Genomic DNA, 26,951 nt, shown 5'->3' on the forward strand with positions numbered 1-26,951 from the left:
GCCACTGCGCCTGGCTAATTTTTTGTATGTTAGTAGAGATGGGGTTTCACCATGTCGCCCAGGGTGGTCTCAAACTCCTGAGCTTAGACAGTCCACCCACCTTGGCCTCCCAATTATTTTTACAGAGTCTCACTCTGCCACACAGGCTAGAATGCAGTGGCACGATCTCAGCTCACTGCAACCTCTGCCTCCTGGGTTCAAGCAATCCTCCTGCGTCAGCCTCCCAAGTTGCTGGGATTACAGGCCTGTGCCACCATGCCCAGATAATTAGTGTATTTTAGTAGAGATGGGGTTTCACCATGTTGGTCAGGCTGGTCTCGAACTCCTGACCTCCGGTGATCCACCGGCCTTAGCCTCCCAAAGTTTTGGGATTACAGGGGTAAGCCACTGCGCCCGGCTGTAATACTGAATGTTTTTAAACTCTTCATACTCCCCTTACCCCATTTAAAAAAAATTGTTTGCAATCTAGTGAAAAGTCATTTATTTAGCATCAGTACTATCCATAACACCCAGTACTCAGATAGAGTATTAATGTATTAATGAGATACAACATTAATAATTGTATCTCAGGGTAGAAAGTAACAGGCGATTTATGAGAGGTGCAGGTAAAATGGCTGTGGGATAGATTATTATTATTATTGTTTTCTGAGACGGAGTCTCACACTCTCGCCCTGGCTGGAGTGCAGTGGTGCGATCTCGGCTCACTGCAACCTTCAGCTCCTGGGTTCGCACCATTCTCCTGCCTCAGCCTCCCGAGTAGATGGGATTGCAGGCGCCTGCCACCACGCCTGGCTAATTTTTTAAATTTTTAGTAGAGATGGGGTTCACCATGTTAGCCAGGATGGTCTCGATCTCCTGACCTTGTGATCCGCCCATCTCGGCCTCCCAAAGTGCTGGGATTACAGGCATGAACCACCACACTCAGCCGGGATAGATTGTTTTTAGCCACTGGTTAAATCAGAGAACTCATCATTAAAAAAGAGGTGGAATTTGGGCTAGGTATGAAAGTATAGGGAGAATCTAGACCAGTGCTGCCCAACAGAAATATAGTGCAAGTCACATAAATCATCACAAACTTTCTAATAGCCACATTAAAATAGGCAAAGATTCAGCTGAGCTAAGCCCGAGGGGAGCAGGGGAGAAAATATATAGGTAAAAAAAATTTTAATGTATTTTATCTAACTCAACTTATCTGAAATATAATTAGTAACTTGGCTGCAGGTGAAAAACTTGAGTTTTGGACTTTATTCAGTAGACTGCTGCATCATTAAAGGGATTTAATCAGGGAAGTAACATGATTGCCTTACTACTTTTTTTTTTTTCCTGAGATGGAGTCCGACTCTGTCACCCATGCTGGAGTGCAGTGGCACAATCTCGGCTTGCTGCAACCACCGCTTCCCAGGTTCAAGCGATTCTCCTGCCTCAGCCTCCCAAGTAGCTGGGATTACAGGCGCCTGCCACCATACCTGGCTAATTTTTTTTTTTTTTTTTTTAGTCAGAGTCTTGCTCTATCACCTAGGCTGGAGTGCAATAATGCAATCTTGGCTCACTGCAACCTCCACCTCCTGGGTTCAAGCAATTATCCTGCTTCAGTCTCCCGAGTAGCTGGGCCTACAGGTGCACACTGCCACGCCCGGCTAATTTTGTGTATATATATATATTTTTTGAGAAGGAGTCTTGCTCTGTCACCCAGGCTGGAGTGCAGTGGTGTGATCTGGGCTCACTGCAACCTCTGCCTCCTGGGTTCAAGCGATTTTCCTGCCTCAGCCTCCTGAGTAGCTGGGACTACAGGTGCATAACACCATGGCTGGCTAATTTTTTGTATTTTTAATAGAGACGGGGTTTCACCATGTTAGCCAGGATGGTCTCGATCTCCTGACCTCATGATCCACCTGCCTCGGCTTCCCAAAGTACTAGGATTATAGCTGTGAGCCACTGAGCCCGGCCAATTTTTTGTATTTTAGTAGGAACAGGGTTTCACCGTGTTGCCCAGGCTGTTCTTGAACTCCTGAGCTCAGGTAGTCTGCCCGCCTTGGCCTCCCAAAGTGCTGGGATTACAGGCATGAGTCACCAGGCCTGGCCCTAATTTTTATATTTTTGGTAGAGATGAGGTCTTACCATGTTAGCCAGCTGGTCTCAAACTCCTGACTTCAGGTGATCATCCTGGCTTGGCCTCCCAAAGTGCTGGGATTACAGGCTTGAGCCACTGCCTGCCTCTCTACTTTTTTTTTTTTTTTGGAGATGGAGTCTTGCTCTATCACCCAGGCTAGAGTGCAGCGGCATGATCTTGGCTCACCGAAATCTCCGCCTCCCGGGTCAAGTGATTCTTCTGCCTCAGCCTTCTAACTGGGATTACAGGTGCCCGCCATCATGCCCCGCTAATTTTTGTATTTTTAGTAGAGATGGGGTTTCACCATCTTGGCCAGGTTGGTGTCCAACTCCTGACCTCGTGATCCACCCGCCTCGGCCTCCGAATGTGCTGGGATTACAAGAAGTACTGGTGCAGGATGTAAAGTGGGCTAGAGATACAGAGCAATGGAGAATAATTAGAAAGCTACTCTAAGGAAGAGGTTAAGCTGGTTTCAGATTTGATGATTTGTGCATCTTTCCAAGGATCGTTTTCCAAAGATAATGTTGTGACACAAAGTTTTTAAAAAAATATTCAGAAGTCTGTTTGTCTATCTAATCTCTATCAAATGAATCTTTCTATTGATAGGAAGTCTTGGTCTTCCTGCCTCAGCCTCCCGAGTTGCTGAGATTACAGGTGTGAGCCACCTTGTCTGGCCTGAAACACTCTTGGTAGTATAATAGCTTCTCTTGTTGCTATACCATCATTAAAGTAGGAATCAAGGTCTGAAGGACCTAATTTTTCTTTCTGAAATGGCTTCCTAAACTGTTTGCTAAAGTTCTATTTCATCAACTTACTTTTTGTTTTATTTTTGAGATGTAGTCTCGCTCTGTTGCTAGGCTGGAGTGCAGTGGCATGATCTTGGCTCACTGCAACCTCTGCCTCCTGGGTTCAAGCGATTCTCGTGTCTCAGCCTCCCAAGTAGCTGGGACTGCAGGCTCATGCCACCACACCTAGCTAATTTTTGTATTTTTAGTAGAGATGGGTTTCACCATGTTGGCCAGGATGGTTTCGATCTCCTGACCTCGTGATCCACCCGCCTCGGCCTCCCAAAGTGCTGGGATTACAGGCATGAGCCACTGCGCCCAGACCAGCAGCTTACTTCTTAAGGGTGTCCCTTTAATCCTTAGGCTGTACTCCACTGTTAATGATGGCAAAGTTTGCCTCCATCATCACCTTCATCATCAATTCATTCGTTTCCAAGTGCCTAACTACTCTGGGCCAGGCAGTGAGCTATGTGTTGGCAATACCAATTAGAAATAGTATGTGTGCCGGGCGCAGTGGATCACGAAGTCAGGAGTTCAAGACCAGTCTGGCCGGCTGGGTGCGGTGGCTCAAGCCTGTAATCCCAGCACTTTGGGAGGCTGAGATGGGTGGATCACGAGGTCAGGAGATCGAGACCATCCTGGCTAACATGGTGAAACCCGTCTTTACTAAAAAAATACAAAAAAACTAGCCGGGCGATGTGGTGGGCGCCTGTAGTCCCAGTTACTCGGGAGGCTGAGGCAGGAGAATGGTGTAAACCCGGGAGGCGGAGCTTGCAGTGAGCTGAGATCCAGCCACTGCACTCCAGCCCGGGCTACAGGGAGAGACTCCCTCTCAAAAAAAAAAAAAAAAAAAAGACCAGCCTGGCTAAGATGGTGAAACCCCGTCTCTGCTAGAACTACAAAAAAAAATTAGCCAGGTGTGGTGGTAGGCGCCTGTAATACCAGCTACTCGGGAGGCTGAGGCAGAATAGCTTGAACCTGGATGGCAGAGGCTGCAGTGAGCTGAGATTGTGCCACTGCACTCTGGCCTGGGTGACAGTCACTCACCTCAAAAAAAAAAAAAAAAAAAAAAGCCGGGTGCGGTGGCTCACGCGCCTGTAATCCCAGCACTTTGGGAGGCTGAGGCGGGCAGATCACAAGGTCAAGAGATCGAGACCATCCTGGCCAACATGGTGAAACCCCGTCTCTACTAAAAAATACAAAAATTAGCTGGGTGTGGTGGCAGGTGCCTGTATTCCCAGCTTCTTGGGAGGATGAGGCAGGAGAATCGCTTGAACCTGGGAGGCAGAGGGTGTAGTGAGCTGAGATTGCGCCACTGCACTCCAGCTGGGCAAGAGCAAGACACCGTCTCAGAAAAGAAAAAAAAGAAATTGTGTGTGTGTGTTGGGGGATGGGGGTAACGCTCCTGCCCTCAAAGAGTTTGTACTCCAGAGGCCAGGCACGGTGGCCCATGCCTGTTATCCCAGCACTTTGGGAGGCAGAGGCGAGCGGATCATGAGGTCAGGAGATGGAGACCACCTGGCTAACTCAGTGAAACCCTGTCTAGCTAAAAATACAAAAAAATTAGCCAGGAGTGGTGGTGCATGTCTGTAATCCCAGCTACTCAGGGGCTGAGGCAGGAGAATTGCTTGAACCCACGAGGTGAAGGTTGAGATCGTGCCACTGCATTCCAGCCTGGGCGACAGACTGTCTTAAAAAAAAAAAAAAAAGACGTTTGTAATCCAGAATGAGCCGTAACAGACAAAATGAATGTATTTCATAAAATCTAAGCAGTTTTTTTTTTTGTTTTTTGAGATGGAGTCTCGCTGTCGCCCGGGCTGGAGTGCAGTGGCCTCAGCTCAGCTCACTGCAAGCACCGCCTCCTGGGTTTATGCCATTCTCCTGCCTCAGCCTCCTGAGTAGCTGGGACTACAGGCGTCCGCCACCTTGCCCGGCTAGTTTTGTGTGTGTGTGTGTGTGTGTGTTTTTTTTTTGAGACAGAGTCTCTCTCTGTCGCCCGGGGCTGGAGTGCAGTGGCCGGATCTCAGCTCACTGCAAGCTCCGCCTCCCGGGTTCACGCCATTCTCCTGCTTCAACCTCCCAAGTAGCTGGGACTACAGGCGCCCGCCACCTCGCCCAGCTAGTTTTTTGTATTTTTTAGTAGAGATGGGGTTTCACCGGGTTAGCCGGGATGGTCTAGATCTCCTAACCTCGTGATCCGCCCGTCTTGGCCTCCCAAAGTGCTGGGATTACAGGCTTGAGCCACTGCGCCCGGCCAGCCCTGTTGATTTTAACATGCATCCTGATCTGAGATGTTAAAATGTGACAGTCTTGGAATCAATTGAACATATTTCAATGTTATAAGCACTGTAACAGCTGTAGTGATAAGGCACTGTCCTGATGAAAACAGCCCTGACTACCCCAACCTGGGCAAATGAGGGGACATTTCATAGATCAACAATAGCTAGTATGTACTTGAAGTTCTTTACACAAAATAATTCCATTAGTCCTTACATCTCTATGATTAGGTATAAGGCATTTGAAAAATGAGAAGACAGAGGTAAGGCAGAGCAGTGATTTGCCCAGGGTTAGGCAGCTTGAGAGTGATGGAGCGAGGATGTAACTCCTGAACAATCTAGCTTGAGTCCATACTCAGGCTCTGTAAGATGCCTTAAGAATGAATTCACGCCAGGCGCAGTGGCTCACACCTGTAATCCCAGCACTTTGGGAGGCCAAGGCAGGTGGACCACCTGAGGTCAGGAGTTCAAGACCAACCTGACCAATATAGTGAAACTCCGTCTCTACTAATAATACAAAAATTAGGCCGCCTGTAGTCCCAGCTACTCTGTAGGCTGAGACAGGAGAATCGCTTGAACCCGGGAGCTGGAGGTTGCAGTGAGCCGAGATGGTGCCAGTGCACTCCAGCCTGAGCAACAGAGGAAGACTCCATCTAAAAAAATAATAATGGCCGGGCGCGGTGGCTCAAGCCTGTAATCCCAGCACTTTGGGAGGCCGAGACGGGCGGATCACGAGGTCAGGAGATCGAGACCATCCTGGTTAACATGGTGAAACCCCGTCTCTACTAAAAAATACAAAAAAACAAGCCGGGCGCAGTGATGGGCGCCTGTAGTCCCAGCAACTCGGGAGGCTGAGGCAGGAGAATGGCTTAAACCCAGGAGGCGGAGCTTGCAGCGAGCTGAGATCCGGCCACAGCACTCCAGCCTGGGCGGCAGAGCGAGACTCCGTCTCAAAAAAAAAAAAAATAAAAAAAAAAAAAAAAAAAAAAATTATTATTATTATTATTCACTGGGCAGGTAAGGGAGAGGTCTTCCAGACAGAGGGAACAGCTCATACAAAAGCATGGAAACACAAAAAGACATGTTTTGGGAAGTGAGCTTACTGTGGTGAAATCATAAGGAACGTAACTAGATCCAGCTGGGACTAAACATTTTTTTTTGAGACGGAGCCTCACTCTGTCTCCAGGCTGGAGTGCAGTGGCGTGATCTCAGCTCACTGTAACCTCCGCCTCCTGGGTTCAAGTAATTCTCCTGCCTCAGCCTCCCGAGCAGTTGGGACTACAGGTGCGCGACACGACGCCCTGCTAATTTTTGTATTTTTAGTAGAGATGGGGTTTCACCACGTTGGCCAGGATGGTTTTGATCTCTTGACCTCATGATCTGCCTCTCCGAAAGTGTTGGGATTACAGGCGTGAACCACCACGCCTAGCCTATTAAACAGTTTTGGTTTTTTTTTTTGGAGATGAAGTCTTGCTCTTGTCCCCCAAGCTGGAGTGCAATGGCGTGATCTCAGCTCACTGCAACCTCTGGCTCCCAGGTTCAAGTGATTCTCCTACCCCCGCCTCCCTAATAGCTGGGATTACAGGCACCTGCCACCATACCTGGCTTATTTTTTGTGTTTTTAGTAGAGACTGAGTTTCACCGTGTTGGCTAGGCTGGTCTCGAACTCCTGACCTCAGGTGATCCGCTTGCCTCGGCCTCCCAAAATGCTAGGATTACAGGCATGATCCACCATGTCTGGCCAGTTTTATGTATTCTTTAGACCAGTGGTTTCCAAAACTAAAGTTTTCTCTAAAGCTATGGACCTTCTCCCCCTGAGAATTGTACGTAGAATGCCAATATATAAACCAGGTAAAAGTGAGTTATTCTCGAACTGAAAAGTACCAAGGGCACTCCAATTTGGCCATCTTTTGAGGTTGCACAGAGAAGTCTGGGAACCACTAAAAAGCCTATTACCTCGAATATGAGCTCTAAGCCCACAGCAAATCCTAGCTCTATCACTAAGTTGGAAACGCTGGACAAATTACTTAAGCTCTGTGGCTCAGCACCCTCAAATGAAACATGAGATTAGTAATACTCCCATATCCATAGGGTTGCAAGGAATGAACTAGGAAGCCACTTTCCCACAATTCCATGACTATACATTGACTAGACCTCTTCTTCCCCTTTAACTCTTACTCATCCTTTAAATCCGTTTCCCTTCTTCCTGAAGTTTCCCGACAGGTAACCCTCCTGTTTTCACAGCACCTGTTACTTCATACTATTGCTGTAGCAGTTTCCCTTCTGAGTTGGGGAATGTATCCTTTCTGTCTTTGGCCTATGTAGAAAATTAAAAGTGGGAATGCTGTCAATGCAAGTGCTGGGGAGAAGATAGTATGTGGGTTAGAAGGTGGCAGAAAACAAAGGACTGGCTGTCTAGGTGAAAGAAGTGGCAGGAACACAGGCACAGAGATCTGAGTTGGTCAGGCTAGAGTAGTGCTATCACTGCAAGCCACAGATGTCATTTTTTTTTTTTTTTTTTCCGAGACGGAGTCTCGCTCTGTCGCCCAGGCTGGAGTGCAGTGGCCGGATCTCAGCTCACTGCAAGCTCCGCCTCCCGGGTTCACGCCATTCTCCTGCCTCAGCCTCCCGAGTAGCTGGGACTACAGGCGCCCGCCACCTCGCCCGGCTAGTTTTTTGTATTTTTAGTAGAGACGGGGTTTCACCGTGTTAGCCAGGATGGTCTTGATCTCCTGACCTCGTGATCCGCCCGTCTCGGCCTCCCAAAGTGCTGGGATTACAGGCTTGAGCCACCGCGCCCGGCAGATGTCATTTTAAATGTTCTGGTAGCTCTATTAAAAAAAAGAAACAGGTGAAATTAACTTCAATGCATTTTATTTAACCCAACACATATTTCAACATGTAATCAGTTATCAAATATTGACGTATTTTACATTCTTTGTGTGCTGTCTTAGAAATCTGCTGTGTATTTTACACTTACATCACATCTCAATTGAGACTAGTCATATTTCAGATGAGTCATACGTGACTAGTGGCTTCGGTACTAGTAGTCCAGGGCTAGAGGAAAATGTTCATATGCAAGAGTAACAGAGGTTCAAGTTGGAGGTAGGGGTCAAACTACAGGGGGTCTGAATGCCACTAAATAAAGTGGAAAGCCTTTGAAGGATTGTGAGTTGACTGGAAAGTTAATCTAGTGGTTAACACAAGATTAAGAGAGACCATCCTTAATGCCACTGTGGCGATCCTTTCTTCATTTCATTGAGGCTGCTGCACTGTCACAGTTTATCACTGGTGGTGCAGACTGCTTTCCCAAGCATGCACTTTTGTGCCTTACCAACAGGTCTGGTATGTAGTGAGGACTGAGAAATCAGGACAGCAGTATACAGATGCTTCCCTCTTTAGACAACACACTCTTACGCATGGCTGGGCACTAAAAAAGGTCCTTTGACAATGTTGGTGAAAGCTGCGATTCAGCCAGAATATCAAACAGTTCAGGCTGATGTGCCACAGGTACAATGTCAAGTATGACTCAGAGGACAAATTATCTAGATCCTTTTCATAATAGCATTTATCGCAACTGGACTCCTTAGTATTCTTTAAAATGAGGTAAAGTCACTCTCCCTTTAAAAGATACCAACTTCACCAGTTCCTCTCTTCCCAACCCCCTCCTGCTTCCTTAAGGATCCATGCCAGCTAGCAGGTAAACCAGGGACTGACTTGCTGACATCTTCCTTACCTTATTCCTCAGGTATATATCCTAGGCAGGGACAATTTACAGAATGCATCCCAGCCTGGTTTTGTAGTAAGAAAGTTATCTGAGGACTCCCAAGGGTCTCCTGTGCATAGCATCTTCATCTTCCAACTTAGAACAACTAAACAAATTCAGTCTTTTTGTGTAATGAAAAAAGGATGAGCTAGGCGCAGTGGCTCACACCTGTGATCCCAGCACTTTGGGAGACCAAGGCGGGAGGACTGCTTGAGCCCAGGAACAAGACCAGCCTGGGCAACATAGTGAGACCCTGTCTCTATAAAAAAAAATAAGAAAAAAGGATGCAGGAAATTATCTCTGACTTTAAGGGGCTTTGGACACAAAAACTTTTCCTTAAACAAGCCATTTATTTTCTAAACAGGACTTCCACTAGTTGTGTAACTCTCCTAGAATTCTAGCCAATATTTAATAAGTGTTGCCATACTTTAAGTAGTATATTATTAAAAACTACCAGTTATCTTAAAGTTGCACATGGAGGGAGAGGTATATGAAACTCTCAGTTCACTAACTAGACCAAAATCCTCCTCAATGACACTAAGGTTGTAATACTAAAAAGTCCCCATCACCCTCCCAGGAGTCTATTATGCTGTGGTTAACAGACAAAGATTCCTTTTAGGTCACCATTTTCAAAAGCATTGTCACTTTTTTCCCAAGACCAACCTCTCTGAACCTCTGTTTTGTAACCTAACATATAAATACTGCTCAATACTGCTATGAAGATTAAACAATGAACAAAAAAGTGTTTTATAAATAAGAGTGGACAATGTCCGGTTTTTATTGTTTGGCTCATTAGAAATGTTCTTGGCCATCTCGTGCAGGAACAGCTGGAGGAAATGGAAGAACGCCAGAGGCAGTTAAGAAGTGGGGTGCAAGTCCAGCAACAGAAGAACAAAGAGATGGAACAGCTAAGGCTCAGTCTTGCTGAAGAGCTCTCTACTTATAAGTCAGTTTCCGCTGCTACACAAATCTCATCTAACACTGGCTGAGGGGATGGTGGAAGGGCTTAAGGAAAATTTTACTTTAGAGTCAAAAACAAAAGGATTTGGGAAATTATTTTCAAATTGTGCTTATCCACAAACACATGGAAAATGGCTCTCTTTTTTTAAAGGGCTATGCTACCCAAGAGCCTGGAACAGGCTGATGCTCCCACTTCTCAGGCAGGTGGAATGGAGACACAGTCTCAAGGTGATCTTTGTGGAGAGAAGAGTGGTGTTTGCATTGTTACTTTCCTAACAATACTAATTAATGTCTTAAAAACAACAGGCCGGGCGGGGTGGCTCATGCCTGTAATCTTAGGACTTTGGGAGGCCGAGGTGGGCAGATCAAGAGGTCAGGAGTTCAAGACCAGCCTGGCCAAAACGGTGAAACCCCGTCTCTATTAAAATACAAAACTTAGCTGGGCATAGTGGTGGGCACCTATAATCCCAGCTACTCAGGAGGCCAAGGCAGGAGAATCGTTTGAACCGGGAGGCAGAGGTTGCAGTGAGTCAAGATCACAATACTGCACTCCAGCCTGGACAACAGAGTAAGATTCTGTCTCAAAAAACAAAAACCCAAAAAACAAAAACAACAAAAAAACCCTTAAGTGTGTGCCTAATGACAAGGGGATAACCCAAACCTCCAAAATGCCTGGGTCAGGCATTCAGAGTTCATTTGGAATGTTTGAGTTTCTAGTAGGACTCAAAATATGCCCTGATTATCACCACGAATTCTGTGGCATCTAGGCTTTGGGTATCTTGTTTCCTCACCTTACCCTACCCACCTATTCTCAGTTTTCCTTACAATAGCAGAGAAGGCAGTTGTGCTATCAAAAATAATAAACATATCTATCCATTAATTTCCTTATTTAATATTCAAAGGCTGTGGTTTTGGGTAGAAGCAGAGATGTTCATATTACACAGACTTACCTTTTTTTCTGAGACGGAGTCTTGCTCTATTGCCAGGCTGGATTCAGTGGTGTGACCTCTGCCTCCTGGGTTCAAGTGATTCCCCTACCTCAGCCTCCCAAGTAGCTGGGATTACAGACACGCACCACCACGCCTGGCTAGCTTTTTGTATTTTAGTAGAGACGGGGTTTCACCATGTTGGCCAGGATGGTCTTGATCTCCTGACCTTGTGATGCACTCGCCTCGGCCTCCTAAAGTGCTAGATTATAGGTGTGAGCCACCGTGCCTGGCCTACACAGACTTACTTTTAGACACTGACAAAACTGAAGGCATCTTTCTGACCAATCACCTATTCAGGATCCCTCCCCAAATGTTTTAGTAGTATATTCTCATAAAAGTTCTAGAGTCCCTGAAAGAAACTAAGGATAAAAGTCCATGTCAAGTTGTATATTATACAGATGCCTATATATTTTATTCATTTTCTAAACTTACATCAAATTCACAAGTAACTTTTTTTTTTTTTTTTTTTTGAGACAAGAGTCTCGCTCCACCCAGGCTGGATGGAGTGCAGTGGCTCGGTCTCGGCTCACTATAACCTCCACCTCCTGAGTAGCTGGGACTAGAGGTGTGTGCCACCACAGCTGGCTAATTTTTGTATTTTTAGTAGAGACAGGGTTTCACCATCTTGGCCAGGCTGGTCTTGAACTCCTGACCTCGTGATCCACCTGTCTCAGCCTCTCAAAGTGCTCGGATGACAGGCATGAACCACTGTGCCTCGCCCACAAGTAACTATTGTTGCTTTTTCTAATTTTCTAGGATCTTACTATTTTTTTTTTTTTTTTGAGACGGAGTCTTGCTCTGTGGCCCAGGCTGGAGTGCAGTGGCCGGATCTCAGCTCACTGCAAGCTCCGCCTCCCGGGTTTACGCCATTCTCCTGCCTCAGCCTCCCGAGTAGCTGGGACTACAGGCGCCGCCACCTCGCCCAGCTAGTTTTTTGTGTTTTTTTTTAGTAGAGATGGGGTTTCACCGTGTTAGCCAGGATGGTCTCGATCTCCTGACCTCGTGATCCACCCGTCTCGGCCTCCCAAAGTGCAAGGATTACAGGCTTGAGCCACCGCGCCCGGCCGCTTACTATTATTTTTTAAAACGTCTTTTTAGTAGAGATGGGGGTGTCTTGCTATGTTGCCTAGGCTGGAGTAGTGGCACGATCTTGGCTCACTGCAACTCTGTCTCTTGGGTTCAAGCAATACTCTTGCCTCAGCCTGCTAAGCAGCTGGGATTATAGGCATGAGCCACCACACCCAGCCTTGAGGATTTTCTTAAACTGTGTTTGAATCCACATGACTGATAATATGCTTTATGTTTGCGAAATTATAACCTTGCAATTGAAGTCAATGATCTGCTAACTATCTTCGTGTGGATCAGATTAAAAGTACAATCTGGAAAAGACAATGACTAATCCAAAGAAATGAAACTAAAGAATTTCAGCCATTATAATTATACCTGTGAGAAGTTAATGTACCAGAGAAAACGTTTATCCCTCCCGTCACCATCACATAGGTTACCATTCACTCTATTTCACAAACAGGAGGCATCCAAATATTTGCTAGGGGAAAGTCATCCCTGATCATCCATAAATCACACTGTAACAACCTCTCCTCAACAAAGTCTGCAGTAACTAAACCTCAGAAGTTCATTGTTACAAACTTTTTCTTTTTCTTTCAACCTTACAGGGGCTGTTTAGAAATATATGGCCAAATCTGTAACCCAGAAACAGCAAAACACTTCTTAGCAAAGGATCACTAAGTACCCTTTGGACATACTCTTCCAAACAGACAAGAGTGCCAGGAACTTGGCAAGCATTCATCCTGTGGAAGTTGCAAATACTGGCTGACCTGCTTAAAAAGATTGTTGAGTTCGCTGGAGGCAGAACACCAGTCAACTCTTTGCTGGATTCTATTTCATCTGCTGTGGATACTGATCTTAACACACCACAGAAAGGAAAAATGAGCCTCCTATCTTCCAGCAGCAACCCTCACACATGCACTGAGTAACGGATGAATGTATGGACGCATCTTGGAGTATTTTAAAGAATGTATCTTGCCTTGTGTTGACCCAAACCAAAAACATTTTTGAGGGTCACATGTGGGGTCAAAAAAATAGCCAATTTCCATTACATGGATTTACAATTTCCATTCTTTTGTGCCATGAGTGTTAGAATTTAAATGAATACTTTTACAAAGTTTACTTTTTGCTAAAGGATACGCTGACCCATATTGTCTACTCTTAAAATTGTGTCAAGTTAATTTTCACTATACTCTACAACAACTAGACTTGAAGAAAAGAAACCAATCGAGATTTGAATCTAATGGTTAACGCTATTCAGATTTTCCCAAGGATCTTACCTCATGCAAGTGGTTTTGGGTCAGAATGATCTACTCAGTTAAAAAACAACAAAAAAAAACTAAGTGGAAAAAAACAGGCATTTTATCTGGTTATTGCATCTAGTGATAGAGGCTTTCAAAGCCTATTATTTCTAACCTCTAAGTAAAGGCCCCAGTGAAAAACATACTGGGGATACAAAACCTCTCTCTGAGAAAAGGTTCAAGAACCTTTTCCAAATTTAAATTTTGCCTTAAATTCTACCACACTGCCTTTGACACTCTTGAAAGTCCATGTAGTTCTCTAAAGATCGACTTCAAAGAAACGTTACCTTATCAAAGACTAATCTGTGCCACCTCTGATTCAGTGTTTTATGTCTTTCACTTTCCCTGTCAAGGAGTAAAGCTCTTTTCTACAGCTCTGGGACTATTATATTTAATTCTGCTCTTGATAGTCAAAGACCACGGAAAACAACTGTCATCTGAAGGACTCTTCTAGAAGCCAGAGACTGGTGTTTGATGGATGTTTTATACTAAATAAAACCCATCAGCATGGGGTTATGTAGAAAAGCAATTTATTCCATTTTAAGCACTTACACAGTTAGTCATGGAGAGTAACAGGCCTGCTGGTGAAACAGGTCACCCAAAATGGAGATGGCATCAAACTAGTGGTCAAGGACTAACTCCTAAAAAAAAGCAACTCTTATCAAGGATTAATTTAATTTTTAAAACAAATACAAGTTATTGATTCACTCTTCTCAACTTGACAGTCTGCCTGTGGTGTAACTGTCAGGTAAAAACATACATCTTTACAACTTGGTGGTCCCAAGTTAAAAAAAACAACAACAAAAAACACACCATTTCACAGACAGGAAAGAAACAACATGAAAACAGCTCAAGAAATACACTAACGAGCAAAAATATATGAATATATGGGGAAAGAGGAACATGTAGTTTTGACTTAACTGAGGAAACCAAGAGGAAACTGGTCTACATATGAAAATGTGCATCCTGGAAAGTCAGGTGTCAAGATTTTCGAGTAGGAATCTATATGACTTGAATCTCCCCTATTTCCTGAATAAAAGTGACATCTTTCAGTATTTATACTTCATGGCTCAGACACCTACCTCATTTGGCTCTATTCCTTACTCACTCTAGCCTTTACTTAAATGAGTCTGAAAAACTTGGGGATATATAGCATAAGAAGAAAAATAATCACACATAATATTCCCCCTTCTGTAGCTACTTTAGACCTGGGTTACTAGAAAATTCCTGAAGAAAATTTCAACGTTAAGTCTGTGGCTTTGCTGAATGAAGCCCCCCCATTAATATTTAGAAAACACCCACTGTTTGGGCTAATAGCATTATTGGTGGTACCTATTATATAGAGGGATAGCTGAACAAAGTCTGTCTCAAAACCAGTGTTAAATCACTCTCAGGGTTGAGAAGAAAAAAGGGGAGTCTAAAATCACAAGAAGTAAAGACATATCTAGGACCCTTGTCCTTCTGGATCCACGCTTCCTTCAGGGTCTTCATCATTATAAATGTTCTCTGCCTGCCCAAAAACAAGAAAAAGAATTTAGTAAACATGAAGACTTCTTCTAAAACTCAAGGTTTCAACAACAGATTAAGCCAGGAAACCAGACAGTAAATACTTGATAGCTTTTGGACCACACAGTCTGTGTTATAACTATTCACTCTGTTGGATGAAAGCATCCGGAGACAACCTGTAATGGGTAATGAAGTATTAATTAGCATGACCACGTTCTAGTAAAAACAGGCAGCTGGTCCACAGGCCCCTGATTAGGACATTCCCACAAAACTGAAGTGTGGATACTATTTGTCTTGATAGCCAACATTCTTGAGTTCTTTAACCAGGCATTATTATTTTTCTTTCCTTTTGAGACAGAGTCTTGCTCTGTCTCCCAGGCTGGAGTGCAGTGGCACCATCTCGGCTCACTGCAACCTCCGCCTCCCAGGTTCAAGCAATTCTCTTGCCTCAGCCTCCCAAGTAGCTAGGATTACAGGGACATGCCACTGTGCCTGGCTAATTTTTGTATTTTTAGTAGAGATGGTGTTTCACCATATTGGCCAGACTGGTCTCGAATTCCTGATCTTAGGTGATCTGCCTGCCTCGGCCTCCCAAAGTTCTAGGATTACAGGCGTGAGCCACTGTGCCTGGCCTAACCAGACAGTATTAATAGCCCAAAAGTAAAAACAATCCAAATATTCATCAGCTAATAACATGGATACATGATATATCCAATCCATACGATGGAGTATTATTTGGCAATAAAAAAGTCAGCGAGGCCAGGTGCAGTGGCTTATGCCTGCAATCCCAGCACTTAGGAAGCCAAGGCAGATGGATCACTTGAGGTCATGAGTTCGATATCAGCCTGACCAACATGGCGAAACTGCATCTCTACTACAAATACAAAAATCAGCCAGGTGTGGGGGTACACACCTGTGGTCCCAGCTACTTGGGAGGCAGAGGCATGAGAAATGATTGAACCTGGGAGGTGGTGGTTGTAGTGAGCCAAGATTGCACCACTGCACTCCAGCCTGGGTGGCAAAGTGGGACTGTGTGCCAAAAAAAAAAAAAAAAAAAAGTCACAGTTTATGATTTTATTTATATAAGGTGTCCAGGCCAGGTGTGGTGGCTCACACCTGTAATCCCAGCACTTTGGGAGGTCAAGGCGGGCATATCACCTGAGGTCAGGAGTTCAAGACCAGCCTGGTCAACATGGTGAAACCTCCATCTCTACTAAAAATAGTCTCTACTAAAAATATAAAAATTAGCCGGGCATAGTGACAGGTGCCTGTAATCCCAGCTATTTGGGAGGCTAAGGCATAAGGCAGGAGAATTGTTGAACCCAGGAGGCGGAGGTTGCAGTGAGCCGAGATCACTGCACTGCAGCCTGGGGGTGAGACTTCGTCTAAAAAAAAGGTGTCCAAAACAGGCAAATCCATAGCTTCTTGGCTGCCTAGGGCTGGGGGACTATGAGTGTGGGGCAAAAGAGAGATCAGACTGTTACTGTGTCTATATAGAAAGAAGCAGACGTAAGAGGCTCCATGTTGTTCTGTATTTGAGATGCTGTTGATCTGTGACCCTACCCCCAACCTTGTCCTTGCAAGAGACAAGTGCTGTGGAGACTCAAGGTTTAACGGATTTTGGGCTGTGCAGGGTGTGCTTTGTTAAACAAGTGCCTGAAGGCATTATGGTTGAGAAAAGTCATCACCTCTTAATCTCAAGTACCCAGGGACATGTACACTGCCAAAGGTCGCAGGGACCTTTGCCTAGGAAAGCTAGGTATTGTCCAAGGTTTTTCCCCATGTGGTAGTCTGAAATATGGCCTCGTGGGAAGGGAAAGACCTGATCGTCCCCCAGCCTGACACCCGTGAAGGGTCTGTGCTAAGGAGGACTAGTATAAGAGGAAAGAAGGCCTCTTGGTAGTTCAGATAGAGAAAAGCATCTGTCTCCTGCCTGTCCCTGGGCAATGGAACATCATGGTGTAAAACCCAATTGTATGTTCTGTTCACTGAGAAAGGAGAAAACCGCCTTGGGGCTGAAGGTGGGGCATGCAAACAGCAATGCTGCTCTTTATGCACTAAAAAGGTTTATGGAGATGTTTGCATATGTGTATCAAGACACAGCACTTTTCCTTAAACTTATTCATGTCACAGAGATCTTTATTCATATGTCTTACTGCTGACCTTCTCCCTCCGATGATCCTATTATCCAGCCACTTCCCTTTTTCTAAGATGGTAAACATCAATAAATACTGAGGGAACTCAGACCGGTGCCAGCGTGGGTCCTCTGTATGCTGAGCGCCAGTCCCCTGGGCCCACTTTTTCTTTCTCTATACTTTGTCTCTGTGTCTCATTTCTTTTCCTCAAGTCTCTTGTTCCACCTAACGAGAAATGCCACAGGTGTGGAGGGGCAGGTCATCCCTTCAATGAGAAAAATAGGAAATGATGGGTACAGGGTTTTTTTCAGATGAGGAAAATGTTCTCAAATTGACTGTGGTTGAGGGTTGCACAACTGTAAATACACTGAAGACTGAACTGCACACTTAAAACTTCCAAAATAACATGTTCCGAATCTCTATATATTTAAGAGAAAACCTGTTCTTGTATAAACTCTACTTCTACTGCTTGAGGGAATACCTGTGTCCAATGGCATAATCTTAAAACACAGGAACCACTTTCACAGGAGCAAAATTTACTCTTAGCACCTACTATGCACAAATAACTATGATAGGTACTGCAGAGGATGGAACAGTCTTACCTTCAAAGAACTTGTGATCTGACCCCAGAGACAAAAAATATATACAATTGTGTGATCCCTTCTGATGCCACTTCTAATGCCAAATGTGGGGTGCCTTTTCTCATGACACCAACTGGGTGTACAACTCAATCCTATTCTGACACTACCTGAAGTTAGCTTTGGAGAGACTGTCCTTACTTCAGAAGCCAGTTGCAAGTCGTTGGTCCCAGGCTACCCTTCTATCCCACTTGACTACAAATTTCTGGGTTCCCACTACTGCCTCCTCAGGTCTGATAATTTGATGCAATGACTCACAGAACCAAAGAAAGCTTTTTACTATTACTGTGTTTTTCTTTTTTTTTTTTTTAAATAAAGGATGCAGCTGAGGAACCACATGGAAGAGATGCATAGGGCAAAGTGGGGAGGGGTTGCAGAGTTTCCATGAAGTCTCTGGGCATGCTACCCTCCCAGTCTGCCAGTGAGTTGTTCATCAACCAGGAAGCACATCAAATTAAGAGTTTTTACAGAGTTCAATCTCTAGCCCTGTGACCCCAAGGTTGGTGAGTGGGCCGATAAGTTTTAACCCTCAAATCAAGTAACCGGCCTTTCTGACTAAAGTCACTATGAGGCTATCTAGCGGCCCCACCAAAGTCACCTCACAGTAGAACTCAGGTGTGGTCCGAAGTGGATCACCAGGAATGACAAAGCACTTCTAGCACTCTGCAAACTCCAAGTGTTTTTGGGGAGCTCTGTGCCAAGAACTGGGACAAAGACCAATACTCACTTTCTCTATTACAATGCTAAAGTAACAACCTGGAATGGAGGTGATGGCCTTGCAGGGATCTAGTTTAATCTTGAACTGTTCCGTTTTTTTGAGACAGGGTCTTGCTCTGTCACCCAGGCTGGAGTGCAGCAGTGCCATCTTAGCTCACAGCAATCTCTGCCTCCTGGGATCACGCCATCCTCCCACTTCAGCCTCCCAAGGAGCTGGGACTACAGGTACATGTCACCATGCCCAGCTATTAAGTTTTTGCATTAATATTGAAGGGATTTATTAAAAAGAGTGAGGTGAATTTTGTTTTCAAGTTACGTATCTTTTTTGTAAAAGAATTACAACACAGAAAGGTATAAAGAAACCAAGAACAAGGTACCAACCACATTTTAGCAAACACCTTTTTTTTTTTTTTTTTTGAGACGGAGTTTTGCTCTTGTTGCCCAAGTTGGAGTGCTATGGTGCCATCTTGGCTCACCAAAACCTCTGCCTCCTGGGTTCAAGCAAGTCTCCTGCCTCAGCCTCCCAAGTAGCTGGGATTACAGGCGCCCATCACCATGCCTGGCTAATTTTTGTATTTATTTTTCAGTAGAGACGGGGTTTCACTATGTTGGTCAGGCTGGTCTCGAACTCCTGACCTCAGGTGATCTGCCCACCTTGGCCTCCTAAAGTGTTGGTATTACAGGCGTGAGTCACCACATCTGCCAGCAATCAGCTTTCTAAATATAGACTAGATACACAAAATTTTAATATGAAGAATACCATTATGCTGTTCTTCAGTCTGCTCTTCCCCTATTTAACAGCATGTCATGAATATCTTATAAGCCTAACTGTACTTTCTTTTTTTCCCTTAGAGATAGGGTCTCACTATGTCACCCAGGCTGGAGTGCAGTGGTGTGATCACAGCTCACTGTAGCCTCAAACTCCTGGGCTCAAGGGATCCTTCTGTCACAGCCTCCCAAAGAGCAGGGACTAAAGGCACATGCCACCACGTCTCAGCAGCCTCCATCCCCTGGATTCAGGGTATCCTCCTGCATCGGCCTCCCAAGTAGCTGGGATCACAGGCACGTGCCACCAAGCCTGGCTAATTTTTCTTTTTTGGTAGAGACAGGGTCTCACTTTATATTGCCCAGGCTAGTCTAGAACTTCTGGGCTCAAGTGATCCTCCGTATTTGGATTACAGGTGTGAGCCACTGAGCACAGCCCCTAATCATACTTCTTTTTGATAAGTAATATTACAAAGTATGGATGTTGTGATGGTATTTGGAGGTAAAAGAAAAAGTATGGATGTAGTACAATCTGTTAATCTGGCAGGTCACAAACTTATTTTATTTCTGTCTTCAATAGTGTTATTGCGTCAGGCGCGGTGGCTCACGCCTGTAATTCCAACACTTTGGGAGGCTGAGGCAGGTAGATCACCTGAGGTCAGGAGTTCAAGGCCAGTCTGACCAACATGGAGAAACCCAGTCTCTCCTTAAAAAAAAAAAAAAAAAAAAAAAAAAATTAGCCAGGCGTGGTAGCGCATGCCTGTAATCCCAGTTACTCAGGAGACTGAGGCAGGAGAATCGCTTGAACCCAGGAAGCAGAGGTTGCAGTGAGCCAAGATCGCACCATTGCACTCCAGGCTGGATAACAACAACAAAACTCTGTCTCAAAAATAAAAAGGCCAGACACAGTGACTCACGCCTGTAATCCAGTACTTTGGGAGGCCAAAAAGGGTGGATCACGAGGTCAGGAGTTCAAGACCACCCTGACCAACATGGTGAAACCCCGTCTCTACTAAATACAAAAAATTAGCCAGGCATGGTGGTGCACACCTGTAATCCCAGGTACTCAGCAGGTTGAGGCAGGAGAACTGCTTGAACCCGGGAGGCAGAGGTTGCAATGAGCTGAGACCGCTCCACTGAACTCCAGCCTGGGCAAGGGAATGAGACTCCGCTCAGGGAAAATAAATAAATAAATAAATAAAAATAAAATAAAATAAAAATAAGAAAAAATAGTGCTACGCATTTTAAGAAAGTACTGTTGAAAACATCCTCCCTCTCCTCATGACGAGTCAAAGACTATTCCCTGGTACTAGATCTAGTCTGAGAGACAGCAAAACTTTCTTCTGAATTCTTCTCATTTACCAGATGACCATCAAGCTACGTAATTCTTTTTTTTTTTTTTTGTTGAGACGGAGTCTCGCTGTCGCCCAGGCTGGAGTGCAGTGGCCAGATCTCAGCTCACTGCAAGCTCCGCCTCCCGGGTTTACGCCATTCTCCTGCCTCAGCCTCCCGAGTAGCTGGGACTACAGGAGCCCGCCACCTCGCCCGGCTAGTTTTTTTTTTTTTTAGTAGAGACAGGGTTTCACCGGGTTACCCAGGATGGTCTCGATCTCCTGACCTCGTGATCCGCCCGTCTCGGCCTCCCAAAGTGCTGGGATTACAGGCCTGAGCCACCACGCCCGGCCTAAGCTACGTAATTCTTTTTTTTTTTTTTGAGACGGAGTCTCGCTCTGTCGCCCAGGCTGGAGTGCAGTGGCGCAATCTCAGCTCACTGCAAGCTCCGCCTCCCGGGTTCCCGCCATTCTCCAGCCTCAGCCTCCGAGTAGCTGGGACTACAGGCGCCCGCCACTGCGACCGGCTAGTTTTTTGTCTTTTTAGTAGAGACGGGGTTTCACCGTGTTAGCCAGGAGGGTCTCGATCTCCTGACCTCGTAATCCACCCGCCTTGGCCTCCCAGTGCTGGGATTACAGGCTTGAGCCACCGCGCCCGGCCAGCTACGTAATTCTTAAAAAACAAACAAACAAAAAAAAAAGTGGGCCAGCCTCAAGCCTGTAATCCCAGCACTCTGGGAGGTGGGCAAATCACTTGAACTCACAAGTTCAAGACCAGACTGGCCAACATGGCAAACCCCATCTGTACAAAAAAATTTAAAAAATTAACCAGGCCTGGTAATGCACACCTGTGGTCCCAGTTACTAGGGAGGCTGAGGTAGGAGGATGTCTTGAGCCTGGGAATTAGAGGCTGCAGTGAGTTGTAATCGCACCACTGCACTCTAGCCTGAAGAACAGAGCAAGAAATTGTCTTCCACCTCCAAATTCTGGCAAACTCCATACAACATAAAATTTATCAGCTTAGCCATTTTATGTATACAGTTCAGTGGCATTAAGCACACTCACACTGTATTAACCATAACCACCATCTCCAGAATATAACTTTTCTTTTCTTTCTTTTTTTTTTTTAAATTGAGATGGAGTCTCACTCTGTTGCTCAGGCTGGAGTGCAGTGGCGCGATCTCGGCTCACTGCAAGCTCTGCCTCCCGGGTTCATGCCATTCTCCTGCCTCAGCCTCCTAAGTAGCTGGGATGGGACTACAGGCACCCGCCACTACGCCCAGCTAGTTTTTTTTTTTTTTTTGTATTTTTAGAAGAGACAGGATTTCACCATGTTAGCCAGGATGGTCTTGATCTCCTGACGTCGCGATCCACCCACCTCAGCCTCCTAAAGTGCTGGGATTATAGGCGTGAGCCACCATGCCTGGCCGAATATAACTATTTTTTAACTATTAATGTATGAGAAACCACAGTTATTTTTATTAAATTGAAGTGCTTTGAAAATCTAAGAGGCTGGGCACGGTGGCTCACGCCTGTAATCCCAGCACTTTGGGAGGCCAAGGCAGGCAGATCACAAGGTCAGGAGTTCAAGACCAACCTGGCCACCACAGTGAAACCCTGTCTCTACTGAAAATAAAAAAATTAGCTGGGCATAGTGGTGCACATCTGTAGTCCCACCTACTCAGAAAGCCGAGGCAGGAGAATCACTTGAAACTGGGAGGTGGAAGTTGCAGTGAGCTGAGATTGCACCACTGCACTCCAGCCTAGGTGGAAAAGTGAGAGAATATCTCCAAAAAAAAAGAAAAGAAGAAGAAGAAGAAAATAAAATTTAAGGAGAGTGTTCACATTCTTTCATTCTTTGAGGTAGAGACAAGGAACATTTTTGAAATCTAGATAGGTTTCATGGAGAAATAGTATTTAATGTTGTGAGGCAATACACCTCCTTTGGGTATGTAAATTTGTACTTCTAAGATGATGAGGCAAAGACGGGAGAAACACTGCAGATAGATGGTATGAAATCTGGAAGTGAACTAGAACTAGAGGTAAACAGACATGGAAAATTCTTGAGTTTTCAAGTCTGGTTAGCTGGGAAAATGTTGGAGCCATACTAAAAAAAAAAAAAGGAGGAGGAAAGGAGAAAGGAGAAGTGGGAGAGAGGGTCAGTTTTGTTTTGTTTAGCTGAGTTTAAAATACCAGTAGTATAACCAAAACGGTCAAGACCAGGCAGTTGAAAATGATAATGTATAGACAAGTCTTAAAATCACACCTGGGACCGGGCGCGGTGGCTCAAGCCTGTAATCCCAGCACGTTGGGAGGCCGAGACCATTCTGGCTAACTCCGTGAAACCCCGTCTCTACTAAAAAATACAAAAAACTAGCCGGGTGAGGTGGCGGGTGCCTATAGTCTCAGCTACTCGGGAGGCTGAGCCAGGAGAATGGCGTGAACCCGGAAGGCGGAGCTTGCAGTGAGCTGAGATCCGGCCACTGCACTCCAGTTTGGGCGACAGAGCAAGACTCCGTCTCAAAAAACACAAAATAAATAAATAAATAAATAAATCACACCTGGGAGTAAAATGAACAGAGATGGTAGCTGTAATCATAAAATATATACATGTAAATTGATTCTATGTCTTACTTATCTCACTTCCCCCAAATAAATGACCAAACCCTTACCATTTGCCACACTTGCATGATATTGTCTTCTGATACAGAACAAATCACCCAAGGTTCATTGGGATTCCAGGAGAAATCAGATATCTTGGCAGTGTGACCACCATGAATAAACTGAAAGAGGGAAGAAAACAAAGATGTGAAATGCAGATAGAGGACATTAAATTACAGACTACTTCAGTACTGTCCAATGCTTTTAACATACCAACAACTCTGGTGGCCCGTCTTCTGCATCTTCTGGGGATTGTTCCTCTCCAATTTTACTAGTACAAAAGCATAATTTTAAAAGTTAAAATAGATTTACCCTTAGTAACTACCTTTGCAAAGTGTAAATAAAGGAAATAAGTACGAAGACAGAGGAATGAACACAAGAATTACCTTAAATCCCAGACATTCAGTCTGCGATCAGTACCACTGGAAGCCAAAATAGTCTCATTGTGAGGTGACCACTGAACCTACACATAGGAATGAAGAAAACAGCAGAGCCATGAATTAGAAAATAAAGGGAAAAAATTCATAAAATATTTAACAATTTAAAAATTCTGTAAACAAAAGAGAAGAGGAAGTCAAAGTATTACAGATGCTACAGTTAAAATTTTTTTTTTTTTTTTTGGAGACAGAGTCTCACTCTATCGCCCAGGCTGGAGTGTAGTGGCCGGATCTCAGCTCACTGCAAGCTCCACCTCCGGGGTTTACACCATTCTCCTGTCTCAGCCTCCCGAGTAGCTGGGACTACAGGCGCCCGCCACCTCGCCCGGCTAGTTTTTTGTATTTTTTAGTAGAGACGGGGTTTCACCGTGTTAGCCAGGATGAGTCTCGATCTCCTGACCTCGTGATCCACCCGTCTCGGCCTCCCAAAGTGCTGGGATTACAGGCTTGAGCCACCGCGCCCGGCCTACAGTTAAAATTAAGAGCTAAAGAATTTCTTTTACGGACAGGAGTGGTGGCTCACGCCTGTAATCCCAGCACTTTGGGAGGCGGGTGGATCACATGAGGTGAGGAGTTCGAGACCAGCCTGACCAACATGGTGAAACCCTGTCTCTACTAAAAATACAAAAATTAGCTGGGTGTGGTATGGGTGCCTATAATCCCAGCTACTTGGGAAGCTGAGGCAGGAGGACTGCTTGAACCCAGGAGGCAGAGGTTGCAGTCAGCCGAGATTGTGCCACTGCACTCCAGCCTGGGTGACAGAGACTCTGTATCAAAAAAAAAAAAATTTCTTTTATGATAACAACCTATTACTAGACATTACTAGACCCAGGATATAAGCTTTTGTTCCATTCCCACACCAACCCCTTGCACACTTTTTTTTTTTTGAGATGAAGTCTTGCTCTGTCACCCAGGCTGGAGTACAATGGCAGGATCTCGGCTCAATGCAACCTCCACCTCCCAGGTTCAAGTGACTCTCCCACCTCAGCCTCCCAGGTAGCTGGGATTACAGGTGCCTGCCACCACAACTGGCTAATTTTTGTATCCGTGTAGAGATGGGGTTAGGCTGGTATCAAAAAAAAAGATGAGGCCTCACTATGTTGCTTCTAGGCTGTACTTGAACTCTTGGGCTCAAGGAACTTGCTGCCTCAACCTCCTTCGTAGCTGGAGTTGTGCGCCATGTGCCCAGCATCATCTTATCTTTTGAAACATCTTGTCTATTCTTGTGGGGTGATCTCGGCTCCCAGCAATCTCTGCCTCCCACGTCAAGCGATTCTTCTGCCTCAGCCTCCTGAGTAGCTGGGATTACAGGCGCACAGTACCACGCCTGGCTAATTTTTGTATTTTTAGTAGAGATGAGATTTCACCATGTTGGTCAGGGTGGTCTCGAACTCCTGACCTCGTGATCCACCTGCCTAGGCCTCCCAAAGTGCTGGGATTACAGGCATGAGCCACTGCACCCAGCCTACCTATTGTCTATTCTTATTGGCTAATTCTGGCCTCTACCCAAATGCAATCCAATTCTGACCTAAGAACTAAAGGACAGATGACATATACAATAACTATGTTCCTAAGTATTTATTATGAGTTCTGTATCACACAGAAGTCAGAACACACCATCACAAGCAAAGCAAAGAGATAGGGTAAGGATAAAACGTTCACCAAGGCGGCCTGAAAAGGAGAAAATAAGAGACTGGGTATGTAGGAGTATGGTTCACCTAAAGCCCAGTTCAGATGCCACCTTCACACACCAGAATTAATCTTTACCACCCTCAGGTTCATAACACTTGACAAAATCTTTTATTATAGTAATTTCTAAACAAGCCCTCCCTCACTATAAAATTTTGGGCTCAGTTGGGTACGGTAGCGTATGCCTGTAATCCCAGCACTTTGGGAGGCCGAAGCAGGTGGATCATCGAGACCAGACTGGCCAACATGGTGAAATGCCATCTCTACTAAAAACACAAAAAATTAGGTGGGCATGGTGGCGGGCACCTGTAATTCCAGCTACCCAGGAGGCTGAGGCAGGAGAATTACTTGAACCTGGGAGGTGGAGGTCGCAGTGAGTCGAGATTGCACCACTACACTCCAGCCTGGCCAACAAGAGCAAAACTCCGTCCCAAAAAAAAAAGGGAACTCCTTGACAGCAAAGGCTACATAATGTAATCTCTCATAGTGCCCTAGCAACAAGCTTTGAACATAGTGCAACAATTATTTCTTTTTTTAATTTTTGCAATCAGACCTTGAGGATGACCTTGAGCAGTAGGATATAAACTCCAACATGCTTAGCGTTCCAATAATGGAACACTAGGCATAAATGGGTTTAAATTGATGAGGCAGAAAATATGTAGCCAGAGGTTTAGGCTTGGATTGAGAAATCAACATATGTGGCATGCAATGAAGAATAAAGAATATACTGGAAGAAGGGAAGAGATCACTAAGTGTCAGAAAGAAGGCTGAAAAAATAATCAGGCACTAGTTTTCCTTTCTTTGTAAATTTTTCTTATGAGACAGGGTTTTGCCATGTTGGCTAGGTTGGTCTCAAACTCCTGGCCTCAAGTAATCCACCCATCTCAGCCTCCTAAAGTGCTGGGATTACAGGTATGAGTCATCACACCTGGCCTAGTTTTCTTAATATCTGAAGAATGTAGGTGGTCAATAACCAGTTTGAAAAAGTATAGAAATAACAAAGAAATAATTCCCACAGAAAGCAGCATAGGAATATAGATTTCTATTTTTAGCAAAGGCATAAAGCACATGCGTGCCCACTCATACATCCAGGTTTTTCTTAGAAAAAAACAAAAAATTAGTAGCACTAGTTTCTCTTACCTGGAATATTTCATCCTTATGTGACTCAAAGGAATGCAACTTAAGTTTCAGATTTCTCAGATCCCACAAGGCAACAGTCTATGTACAAAAAGAAAAACAAGAGTAATTCATTTTTTAAGATAAGAAAAAAAAATACTGTAAGTAAAATCTCTGCAATTCAAAAAAAGCTAGAGAAATTAAATTATGTTTTCTATTAAAATAAATGAAACTGACCTTGTCAGCTGAACCTGTGGCAAGAATGAACTCACTATAAGGATTGAAAGAAAGGCAGTTCACTTCAGCAGTGTGAGCGTCAACTGAGTGGCTTGGTTTGGAAGTATTGTTAGAACGAGTATCCCAACTTCAGTGGAAAAAAAAAAGGAAAAAAACCTTGAAATGGTAACTAAACATAAAACTTAGACAAGATATTAAGAAAAAACCCTGATTCTACTCACATCATAAGTTTCTGATCATCAGCAACTGACCCAAACAGGGACTCATGGAGCAGATGCCAGGAAACATCTTCTACTACTGCCGTATGCCCTGTAAAGATGGTCTTCGCATCCACCACTTTTCCCTCCTTTGGAACAGCACTGATGTCCCACAGGCAGATGGTCTTAAATGTAAAATTAACCATTATATAAAAGGAAGATTCTCACCTCCCCACACACCCCAAAAAAGAAACCACTGGTAACTAGCCC

General features: G+C 44.8%; 2 protein-coding genes across 8 annotated transcripts in view; one reads left to right on the forward strand and one right to left on the reverse strand.

Annotated features, from left to right (window-relative positions):
- The window catches only part of SYNC (syncoilin, intermediate filament protein), a 51,871-nt gene extending 37,558 nt beyond the window's left edge, over nucleotides 1-14,313 (forward strand). For 2 of the 6 annotated variants that reach the window (XM_033227260.1, XM_033227262.1), the window contains 2 exons: nucleotides 9,759-9,883; nucleotides 10,049-11,423. In XM_033227260.1, the coding sequence (XP_033083151.1) occupies nucleotides 9,759-9,883; nucleotides 10,049-10,322 (399 nt within the window). In that variant the 3' untranslated portion in view covers nucleotides 10,323-11,423. Of the gene's footprint in view, nucleotides 1-9,758; nucleotides 9,884-10,048; nucleotides 11,424-12,559 lie in introns of those variants that run through there. The other 4 variants (XM_033227263.1, XM_033227265.1, XM_033227264.1 and 1 more) reach the window with 4 other exon arrangements.
- The window catches only part of RBBP4 (RB binding protein 4, chromatin remodeling factor), a 30,494-nt gene continuing 17,308 nt past the window's right edge, over nucleotides 13,766-26,951 (reverse strand). For both annotated transcript variants that reach the window (XM_033227275.1, XM_033227274.1), the window contains exons 6-12: nucleotides 26,706-26,866; nucleotides 26,485-26,611; nucleotides 26,272-26,349; nucleotides 23,392-23,468; nucleotides 23,219-23,276; nucleotides 23,017-23,127; nucleotides 13,766-14,762 (exon numbers count right to left, since the gene is read on the reverse strand). In XM_033227275.1, coding sequence (XP_033083166.1) covers nucleotides 14,697-14,762; nucleotides 23,017-23,127; nucleotides 23,219-23,276; nucleotides 23,392-23,468; nucleotides 26,272-26,349; nucleotides 26,485-26,611; nucleotides 26,706-26,866 — 678 coding nt within the window. In that variant the 3' untranslated portion in view covers nucleotides 13,766-14,696. The remainder of the gene's footprint in view (nucleotides 14,763-23,016; nucleotides 23,128-23,218; nucleotides 23,277-23,391; nucleotides 23,469-26,271; nucleotides 26,350-26,484; nucleotides 26,612-26,705; nucleotides 26,867-26,951) is intronic.

Source organism: Trachypithecus francoisi, unplaced genomic scaffold (assembly GCF_009764315.1).
Source record: "Trachypithecus francoisi isolate TF-2019V2 unplaced genomic scaffold, Tfra_2.0 Lachesis_group12, whole genome shotgun sequence".
Lineage (NCBI taxonomy): Eukaryota > Metazoa > Chordata > Mammalia > Primates > Cercopithecidae > Trachypithecus > Trachypithecus francoisi.